The 11799-nt window shown below is 39.0% G+C and overlaps 1 protein-coding gene across 1 annotated transcript in view; it reads left to right on the top strand.

The window, feature by feature from the left end:
* AGBL1 (AGBL carboxypeptidase 1) overlaps positions 1–11799 on the top strand; it is a 1177048-nt gene that overhangs the window by 440712 nt on the left and 724537 nt on the right. Inside the window, 1 exon segment of the mRNA XM_004709893.4 lies at positions 6010–6190. Coding sequence (XP_004709950.4) covers positions 6010–6190 — 181 coding nt within the window.

Consider the following 11799-nt stretch of genomic DNA (forward strand, 5'->3'; position numbering starts at 1 on the left):
AATGGATATTGTTGAAAGAAAGGATAAATAAATGTATAGAGGCTTATATAATTGGGCTATGAAGAAGCAGGTACAAACTTAGTTTTCAGCTTCACACCATCTCTTCCACTCATATAGCTAATGCTTCAGCCATATAAGCTTACATCATTTGTCCTCAGGTATTATGTACTTTGGTTTGCAAGTGTTTTGCTTGCTACCACTTCTCTCATTTTACAACCTATTTCCTTTTCCTTTACCTGGCAAACTCTGACTCCGACTTGATGAACTAGGTCAAAAGACACCTTGCATTTGAAATATTACTTCTTCTCCTTCTCCTCCTCCTCCTACTCCTCCTCCTCCTCTTCCTCCTCCTATACAGTGTAAAAATATTTTGTCTTTTTAAATGACTTTATGTGATTTTAATTTTTTTGAAGAGATAAGCCTTCAAGACAAGAATAAAGAAGTAAGTAATAAAAATAAACCAGGTGATCTCCACTTCAAGATAGGTCTCCCTGCATTAAACCAATGCATGGTCATCTCATGTGTATCAGGGTACAACTGTGCCCCATTTAGTTTTCAATGTTGAGTTTTTAGAAGTAGATTGCCTCGCATTTTTTCAGAAGTACTTCTGGGTAGACTTAAATGTCAAATATTTTCAGATAGCCACTGGCTATGACAACCATGTACACCACTCGGGGTCTCCATCTTCTAAGTAGGTTTTAGAGTTATATACTAATGAGAGCTTTCTATGATGGAACTCCTTCAGCCTTCTTGATTCAACTCACCATTATATCACAAACATCTTCTCATGGCTACTGAGAGACCACTACATGTCATTTTTAATGGCGCTACTATAGTCAGTTTTATCATTTTATAACTAGCTCCAATGGATGGATATTTAAATAATGTATAATTTCCCATTTTATTATTACAGATGTGTGCAAGCAGTCTACTTTGTATGAACAAGTTGTGATGAATGCTCCTAATAAAATTAGATCATAATTATCTTTGTGCTTGACTATGATTAGTTCAATAAAGATGAGAACCATTATTTCCTTTGGAATCCCTAGAAAGTAACAGAATGCTGCTCTATAGAAACCCATTTCTGTCTAGTTGATTTCAACACCTAGCAGTGCTGTAGGACAGAGTAGAATGGCCCAGAGGATTTCCAAGGAAGTAAGTTTTTATCAAAAGAGACTGTTACATCTTTCTTTTGTGGAACAGGCTGGTGCCTTTGAACTGCTAGCCATTCAATTAACCAGTGTGCCACCAGGGTTCCTCAGCAAATTGTGAGCAGAATCTTAATATATATTGTTGATATAAAGAAGAAATAAATGTATAGAGCCTTATATAGTTAGATAGACATGCATATCATCACACGTCTTTCAGTTTTAATTCAACTTTTATTGGTTATAGCTTAATTTCCCTCAGGCATTATTCAATCCTCTTGTTGTTCCTAACGTCTTTTTATAGCTGTCACTACTACTGGTAATTGCAAATATGTAATTTCAAAAATTAGAATATGGCCAAACTAGGTCTCCTTCATAGATTTCAGTACCTCTGGAATCGATTTTATAAATTGCAGAGGAAAAAAAAACCAATAAATGCTGATACCTAAAACTGCTCAATGCTGAACAAATATGAGTTATTGAGACGGCACTTGCCAATTACATGGAGGAAAAAGCACATGGTATGCGTGCTTCATACTCTTTACAGCTGTTGTCTATTATGGGTTCGCTAGGGTACCATTTGCTCCTACAACTGAATGGTCCCATAAGTTTAGCTCACTATATGCCTAGAAAATTGTCTTAAATTACACAAAGGGAGAGAGGAAAATCACTGGGAAATGACTTACATGTCTTCATGAGAACCCACAATTTTCTCCATTTGCTTTATTGAGATGTTCAGAAGAGCCTGCCAGTTCATTTACTTTGTTAAAATAAAGCAGATGATCAATCTGACCCTCCCTCCAGTGGAAAAGCACACCTGGCTGATGCTCTCTGAGAGGGCCTGTATTTGGTGTATTGACTAATGCCCTGCAGTGGACTGAGGCTATCAGGCAATGGAAGCCAACTGGTCCAGATAACGAGAGTGTTCACTTGGTGCTGAAAATTTACAAGAATGTAAGCTATTTTTTATTTCTTTTTGCTGGCCTGGAAGCACTTACGATTGTTGTTCGATAGACTGTAAATGAACATAGTTCAAAAACCACAAAGAGAGTGATATGGAATTATAGAAAGGAAAATGGGTTGCTGATTGGGTACAAATTCATCAAGCCTCTTTATTTCTCAGTAAGCTTTGTACTGGAGCGCCAATGCAGCTTGTTTGGAGGGAACGAAAAGTGACTCAAAATGCTATGGAGGGAAAGGTGGACCTCCAGATAATTTCCAGCTAGCTTACTGTCTATCTTCCCCCCACATACCAATGTTTTGATGCAGAAATCTTCAGTTAGTAAATCTGTAGTCTCATGCAGAATCTCAAAGCTAATTTTGATTTCTGTAGAAATGTTCTTACTTTTGTCACACACGTGTTGTCCAGGGGTGTTTTAGACAGGCAGCTCTGTGCTCTTTGGTTCCCTCAAGGGAGTTGTCTCATTTCTCTTTAATTAAGGAAGAATTTGAGACATACAGAATGGCCTCAGAAGAGACAGAGTAGGACTACTTCTGGGAATTCTCCGAAACTGTAACTCTTTACCGAGGTAGAACGCCTCACCTTTTGCCAAGGAGCTGCTGGGGGTTCCAAACGGCAGAACTTGGGGTTAGCAGGCCAGCGTGTAACCACTACTGAAAAATGTGATGGACTCTCAGAGCACAAGAGCCATCATTTATTCAATTTTTTCTCCCCAGTACCTGCTACTGCTCCTGGAATATGCTCAAGACATCTGCCCTTAGGAAAATGCAACTATTATCTCCAGTGTACAAGACTCTAAAAAAAGTTAAACTCACTGCCTTCGAGTTGATTATGATTCATAGTGAGGCTACAGGACAGGTAGCACCCTTGGGTGGGTTTCTGAGTCTGTAACTCTTTACAGGACAAAATGCTGAGGTGAATTTCCTTCACCATAATCAGTAAAAATATAATGATCTATGCCACCACCTGCCATTGTGTTGTACTGTGGTGGATTGCCTGTGGCTCTGATACTGAAAGGTATGCTATCTGACCTTCTACCCAGAGAAGAACATCATCCTTGGTGAGGTACTTAGTTTATTGTGCCAAATTGGCCGATAAACACATATGGGGTTAATTGAAGGGCGAAGAGATAAATGGCTCGGTGAGCCTCGCCTTTTGACCTCTCGGGTCTCTTGCTTTCTGATGGTCACACCAGGGTGCAGCTGCCTTAGCCAGTTCCCTGTTCTGGCTGGCAAGGCTCACTTCCTGTGAGACATCCCTGAGGAGAAGCCACATGGACCTACCCCGATGCAGACCTGGGTGCTGAAGCACCTGTGTGGAGACCCCTGCCAGTGCTGAGATGCTTACACATTCACTGATTCTGCTCTCCTCCTGCAGTCGGCATCACTGTGTGTGTTTTGTGAGATGGAGGAGGACTTTGTGGATTGGTGTTGGACATATGGGTTAATGTTGAACTTGTGGGCTTGGACAGCACTGGGTTGGGATGTTTTCTTGATGCACACTTAACCTTTATATAAACCTCTCTCTTATACATGAGTTTTTGTAGATTTGTTTCTTTAAAGTACCCAGACTAGCACACTTGGTAAAGGGGCAATGAAAAAGAGGAAGATCCTTGAAGAGATAATTGACACAGTGGCTTCAGTAATGGATCAAATGCAAAAACAATTGTGCGGTAGCACAGGACTGGACAGTGTTTCATTCTGTTGTACATAGGGTCACTATGAGTCAGAGCCAATGCTATGATGCCTAACAACAACAACAACAACATTCTATTAGTATTTCAGATACCTGCAGGGTCACCCATGGTGGCCAGGTCTCAGCTGAGTTTAAAGACTAGGAAGGACTGGTATTTTTCTTCCAACAGTTACTCTACAGAAATTCCATGGACCCCATTGGCTTATAGAAATACTGCTTGATAGTGCTCCCTAATTTGGATAGTGAACTCCCTAATTTGGAATGCATAGGAAATACACAATGGAGCAACATATAAGCCTATGAATGATCATGAAGATGGCAAAGGACCAGTCAGTGCTTCGTTCTGTTGGGTAGAGGGTCACTATAAGTCAGAGCTGACTCTACAGCAACTAACAACAGTATTTCCCTTAAATCTCGATTTCACTGGATGTCAGTAGAATCTAGAAAAACCAACTGTTTTGGTTTGTTTGTTTGTTTGTTTAATTTGATGATAATGTAAATATATCTAAAATGTTTTAACAACCCCCCTGTCTTCTATTATCTGTGCTTTAGTTCTCTTATAAAGAGTTATTTTAATTTGTCTTTTCTTACAGTTAGACAATGTTTGTGCCCTTAAAAACTACTGTGTAAGGGTTGATAACCCATATTTAACTCAGGATTTGAATGAGGCAGAAAGAAATTATTGGCTTGTTAAATATTAGGCTGTATAGTGACCGGAGTATTTATACTTATTCTCATGGATTGAATTATGTGCCTCTCAAATATGTGTCAAAGCTTGGACATGCTTCTCAGTGGTTTGGTAGTTATATACCGATGTAATTATCTCTCATGATGTGATCTGAACTGCCAAGCCAATCAGTGGTAAAGGGATCGGGTTGAGATGCAACACCCCAACTCAGGTCACTACCCTGATTCAACATGAAGTAAGTTTTTCTGGGCTGTGACTGGGATCAGATTTTATTTTATAAGGAGACAAAAGGACAGAGGGAGAACCAGGAAACAAGAGCCTGTCCTTGTATTGGGGGGGTCCCCCAGGTGGACTCAGAGAAAGGCTTCCCCTAGAGCCTTCTCTCCCTGATTTTGGACTTCTGTCCTTCTGAACTGACTGTGAGAAAATATGTTTCTGTTGGTTGAAACTATCTACTTGTGCTGTTTGTGTTCTAGCGATACTAGATAACTTAGGGCTTAGCAAATGCTTCCTCAGTACCATTAAAATAATTAGGGGAAAAAAGTACTTAATGGGGTAGGGTGATAGAATATACTTAGTGAATACCTGATAGGATGTTAACGCAAGCACCCTTGAACATATAATCAATATCAAAATATCAATCAACCAAAACACATTTCCACCTATGTACAGATAGTGGCTCAGAATGTGACTCGACAAGTTGATACTCCAAATGTCTTCTAGCAGCAAAGGAGGGAAGGCAAGCTCATTGTTCCCAACTCAATGCATTCACAAGTTCTAATTGAGTCTATCCTTGTGACTTAGTAAAAAGCCATTTCTTGACTCGCTTTGAGAAGTGAAGAAAGTATTGTGTCTCTAAAATACTTTTTAGAGCTCTTTTGAGAGCTTCCAGATCCTTAACTCTGTCATGTACCTTTTTTAGTGTTACATATACTACATCTATACTGGACGTCTCTTTCAGATAGATAATGAGAGGACCGACTTACTCACAAATTTTTTATTGAGAGAGCTGTGAACCAACATGTATAGAATGGCAGGCAATATGCTGAGTGATTTAGATTTATATGTCTTGTTTCGGTAACAACCAGTTGAAGTTATAAATTATTGGTCCCGTTTTCAAGATGATCAATGGATTCAGAGAAATTAATATCTCACAGCTGCTAGGTGGTAAAGACAATGTTTAATCTCAGATCCGTATCGTACAACTGGATTACCCCAGGATAATCCATTGTTTTCTAGGGTAATCTTCATAACATTTGCTTCTTGGCCTCTTTTAATATTACTAAGAATTTATACTTTAGGTAATAGCCCTAATATCTAACTTTACATTCTCTTGGGATTTCCAATTCATGAAGATGGAGGCCGTTGGACAATGGACTCATGCATATCATATGTATTAGGAATAATCATCCCATTTGGGCGCCATGCCAGTCAGGTAGAATTCTGGCTCTGTGGAGAATATTTTGATGAAAGTGGAACACATTTAGTTTTAACTTTCTTTCTTTCTTTTTCTGCAGGGCAACGTCCATACCAAGTGATCACTGCCCGAGTTCACCCAGGGGAGAGTAATTCCAGTTGGGTGATGAAGGGGACCTTAGAGTTCCTGGTCAGCAGTGACCCTGTGGCTAGACTCCTGAGGGAAAACTTCATTTTCAAGATCATCCCCATGCTGAACCCGGATGGTGTCATCAACGGCAAGTACGTCAGGCACCTGGCCAGACTTAACACTCCTTTATGTTATCATGGTAACCTGTTGCTTTCATCAACAAGTATGATTAGAGAGATGTTGATACTCTTGTCAGAAATAAATTCCCCTGGGCTTCCATTCTCTGGTACAAATAACAATACAGCAATTCAATATTTATGGGCATTTAGGCCGTGCTCCTAGTTTCTTTTTAGCAACAAGTTGTAAATTCATAGACGATTAATGCCCAAGGGGTTCATAGAAATAATCTAGTCTAAAACTCTCTGTCTCAAAAGGAGGAAACGGGGATCCAGAATGAACAGATGACTCTTGGTGGGTCAGTGCTAAAGTCAGTTGGGGCTCAAGTTGTGCTCTCTTCACAATGAGACCATGGGTTAATGTCTTCTTGGTATTTGTTGTTAAATCCATTCTGAATCAAGGCAATCCCATGTGTGCAGAGTAGAATTGCTCCACGGGCTTTCTTCTCTTTTATTAAAGCATTTTACTGTGAATTGGATGAGGGTTTACAGATCAGACCAGCTTTCTATCCAACAATGCACACACAGTTTGTGTCATGTTAGTGATTGTAATATCCACAAAGCGACATCATTTACCCCACTTTCTCTTCTTTCTTTCCATTGTATTCATCCTTCTTTCCAAATCCTTCCTACCTTCTGAGCTTTGCTCTTAGGGAAATGATGTCCTTTGGATCCAAACTGGTTGCTTATTCTAAGGAGTAAATACGTTCCTAGTATTATTATTCACCTTAGAGACCTACCTTTTGTTTGGCTGAAAATTAGATTAAGGGTGTTGAGTGCATTTTCACACGATAAAGGTGACAAAGGGGCATAGTCTCCGAGGCTCCATTAGTTCCTGTGAGACCATTAGTTATGATCTTGTTTATTATTTTGAGTTTTGTTCCACATTTTTTTCTCCCTCTACCGAGGAGCTTTTCATGTGATCCTGTTCTGAGTAGTTGGAGTGGGAGCTGGGCATCACTTAGTTCTGATCTTAGGATCATGGAGACAGGGCTTCTTGTAATTTGCTAGTCTATTGGATTACTTATTTCCTTCAGCATTCGATTCTCTTCACTCTTCTCTTTTCCAGGTAGGAAAGACCAACAGTCACATCTTCGATGTCCACTCATACGTTTTTAAAACCCCTGTTACTACTCACCAAAGGAGCATGTAGACCATTGTAGACTACGTTCCCATAGCGTTCTCAAGGCCGTGAGAGCAGTTCACCCATCCTGCCTGCTGATACACATTTTGGTGGATTTGAAACACCATCTCGGGTTAAAAATTGAATACTTAACCACTTGTTCCACCCAGGTTCCAATCTTAGTCAGCTTATTACAGACAAATCTTTATTCTCAGTAAGATGTTACCGGTTCTTAGCACAGTTATAAAGAGTGTGTCACCTTGCTACGTGGAATATGGAGTGGAAGAGAGAAGGTTGTGCTTTTTTGTTCTCCTTCATCAGACCCTACTTGCCTTTGGAATGCATAATGGAAAAGATTAATTACAATGCCTGATAAGGTACTTTAAAAAGGATCAGCATTTTCATGTTTTGTGACCACAGGCCTAGATACAAGATGCGGTCCCCAAGGTAACAGAGCCAGTTAGTGGAGGTTATAAGGCTATGTTCACAAGCATCTGTGTCAAAGTTTGTGGACAAATATTAGAGATCCTTGCTGTTATAATAGATGATTCTTTTTACTAAGCTACTGTACATTGTTTCCTAGAGAAAAAATAGAATGCACAAAATCATTCAAAGAAAAATTATTTTTAAAGTTATAAATCTAAAAGAACAAACAATTTAAATTAATATCAAAGAGGCAAAAATGCATTTTCAGGTAGCTGAGAAAACAGAATAATAGCGAAAATGTAAAGTGGGAAAGATCAAAATCTAATAGAATGAAAATTTCAAAGAGATAGGATTAAAATTATTGAAAATAAGACTGATGCAAGGTAATATAGTAATTACTGTCTTTAAGAGAAAAATTAAAGCAATAGTAAATGACTATTAAAGAAATCCAAATGATAACACTTGGACCATGTCAAAAGGTAAACACATCAAAATTAAAGACTAAAATTATTAAATCACCTTCTTTCTTCTTCTTTGTCCTCCCGCCACCACCTATCTTTCACAACACAAGACTAAGTTTAAACAAATTCCACAAAATCATAGACACCTTTATTGAAAACAAGTATAAGACTGTGGGCTATTGTTTCTCAACCTACCTTCCATCCTGTTCTGATAGTGATATATAAATCTTTTCCACCCTCTCTGAAGAATTCTGCACTTTTCAATTTATATCACATGAAAATGGCAGTTTGGGCACATTTGTGGTAATGAAATTGTGCTCCTTTGAAATGTTCTTTGAGCTTGAGGAATAAAAAATGTCTGAAAGGGCAAGGTTATGGCTGTAAAGTGGATAACATCAGGTTTCCCAACAAAAGTATCCTAGGGCAACACATGCTATCTATGAAAACTGAGTGTCATGATAGGGGGGAAAAAACGGTCCACACACTATTCCTGGCCTATTTCTCACCAATTCAGATTTCATTTTCTTAAAGTTCTTCCTAATAAGTCCCTGTGGTAGTCCTGAATCCTTTTTGAAAATATTTCAAGATTCCCTTTGGAATTCAAAAAACCGTTATCATGAACTTTTGAACTAAGTTCTCTGCCCTGAATGTCACTGGCCCTCAGCATATCCTCAGAAAACCTTATTTTAATTAGACTTGTTTTCCTGAGGCACCTAAAGGAGGTTAAGATAAGTTTACTACCAAGAGAAGTACTCTGAGCAAGCCAATAAACACAGACATAGAGACATGGTAAAGAAAGTGGATGGTGCCTGGCTATAGCATCTGGGGTCTTCAAGGCTTGAATTAAACAAGCAGCTATCTAGCAGGGAAGCAAATAAGCCCACATGAAAGAAGCACACCATCCTGTGTGATCACAGTGTGTCGACTGGATCACGTATCAGGTATCAAAAAATTCAAAACAAATAATTATATCTATGTGAAAGAGGTGGGGCGTGGAGTGGAGACCCAAAGCCCAGCTGTCAACAATCGTCCAAAGGCATGGAAGGAAGGGATGACTCAACCAGGGTGCAGTATAGCACTGACAGAACACACATCATTCCTCTAGTACCTGAATGCTTCCGCCCCACCATTCCCATGACGAGCTCTACCTTAAAAATCTAGGTAGATTGGAGTATGCACATTGGTACAGATAAGAGCTTTCACATGGAACTCAGGGCATATAAAACCCTTAGGAACAGTAGTGGAGTAGCGATATCAAGAAAATAGGGGGTAGTGGGTGAAAGGAGACGATTGGCAGTGTAAGACATGAAATAGCAGCTATAATATATAATTGATCAGGGACTCATGAGGGTGGAAGAGTGAGGGAGGGAGGTGGAAACATGAAGAGCTGATACCAAGGGCTCGAGTAGAAAGAAAATGTTGATGGCAACATGTGTATAAATATGCTTAAAACAACTGAATGATGGATTGTTATAAGGTTTGTAAGAGCCCACCAATAAAGTGGTTAATAAATAATAATAGTAAAGCCTTTTTATTTGGATAAACTCATTCATAAATGAACTGGACCCCTAGTAGCATTACATTTTAATTTACCCTCAGTTAGGGATTTTGTGAATATAAGTGATACGTCCATGTGTTTCGAAGAGGTCTTGTTGACTTAGCAGTTCGCCGACTTCAGTTTTCTTCCTGGAAGTTCTTTGAGAGCAGGGAACACAGAGCAGGGAACTGAGGATTCCTTTGTTTTTGATATCTTTGGCCCCAAAAGACTCGGGAGGCTCAGAAACCAAGTCCTTTTGTAAGGAGCATTCAGTTGGGGGATATTAAAGCTCAGAGCTAAGTATTTTATTCACTTTGCTTTCAAATACTCACATCACCAGATCAGGCGTTTGACCCAAGTCTTTGGTTTGGAGGTTAAAATGGGCTCATCCACTTTCTAGTCTCCTGGCCTGGACACTCATTATTTTTAACTCACAGCTGGTTGTTCTGAGCTAACAAATGACAGGGCAACTTCTTCTCAGTGACACTACCATTCATCATCATTATTATTATTTATGATGACTAAAATTATCTTCTTAATTTACATAATGCCTTCCATCATGCAACTCTCTGTGATCACCCAAACAATTTTAACTGAAAGAGACTTCAAAATTAGAGCAGTATTCTATTGCTTGGAAAATCACATACGTTATTATCAAAGATTTGAGACTATTATGGGTGTATAATATCTCATAAAAGGAACTTAAATGTTCATGGACTCTTCTAAGAACATTCCTGATTTCTGGTTTATCTAACTTCCATTTCAAGGCCTTCCTTACTGGAGATTTCATTTCAAGGCATGTCTATTCTGTTCTGCATAATTAGATGCTTTTTGTTTTGTTTTGTTTAATTTTTGCCCCAGAAGCTTCACTCATTTGAGTCAGGAAACATCATGGATAAAAATCAACCCATCTTTCTATATGCCTAAATGTCCTTGTGTAGAATCTTCTTCAAGCTTGATTTAGTTTCCACTTAAACTTTCTTCGTGTGATATGGATTGGAGTGTTCTTCTCACTGGTTATTGGTCCCTGGACACATTCCTATAAATATGCTTCTTAAAGATGATAGCACTACTCTATGTGTAGGCTGACCAGGAAAGAGGCCAGCCTTACATGAACAGAAGAGAGCCTAAATCTGAACTTGGAACTTAACCTAATAGGCAATATATTACCAGTAAGTATACTCCCCTGTGGAACTTACAAGAGTGCATACAATTGGAGCAGTTCCCCTTTATGGGTTGGTTATGGAGACTTTGAGAACGTCTAGGAGGTTTTGATAACCGTGGTCAGGGAGGTAAAGCCAGGGTTTTCTAACAATTAGTAGGTCTTGTCAAACTAACGATATCTTAGCAACCCAAGCCTAGAACAGGAAAAACATCAAAGATGTTTGTTTCACGTTACGCTACAAAATAAACAATCTACAGTCTTATGGATCTAGTATTTTTTACCAAACAGTGTGGCCTTGTCTCCTGACCCTTCGATCTTGTTGCAGTGCAAGATAAAGTAAGACTAGTCAAACTCATTTAGAGCAGAAGTGATCTGGTGGCTTTATTAGGGTGGAGGAAGGGGAGAAGGAGGATGACGTCAGAATTACCTAAAAGCATGATCTCCATATCTCAATTTTACTTTGGTTATTGGTTGGATGATAACAGACACAATAATTGTTAAAAAGTCAACTGCAGTGGAACATTTTATTCAAAGGAGAACACGAAAATGTTGATTCTTTATATGTACAACCATAAGAAAACTTGACTATCATTTTCTTTTAAAAAAAATCTCTTTTTAAAAATCATTTTATTGGGGCTCATACAATTCATCACAATACATAGATCAATTGTGTAAAGCACACCTATACATTTGTTGGCCTCATCATTCCCAAAATTTGCTTTCCTCTTGGGTTCTCGGAATCAGCTCATTTTCCTTTGTTCTGCTCCCCCTCCCTTCCTACTCCTCCCTCCCCCATGAACCCTTAATAATTTATAAATTATTATTATATCTTATATTACACTGCCCAGCGTCTCCCTTCACCCACCCCTCTGC

This window comes from Echinops telfairi, unplaced genomic scaffold (genome assembly GCF_000313985.2).
Source record: "Echinops telfairi isolate 266 unplaced genomic scaffold, ASM31398v2 ScPeMD7_7409;HRSCAF=8447, whole genome shotgun sequence".
NCBI classification, from domain to species: Eukaryota; Metazoa; Chordata; class Mammalia; order Afrosoricida; family Tenrecidae; genus Echinops; species Echinops telfairi.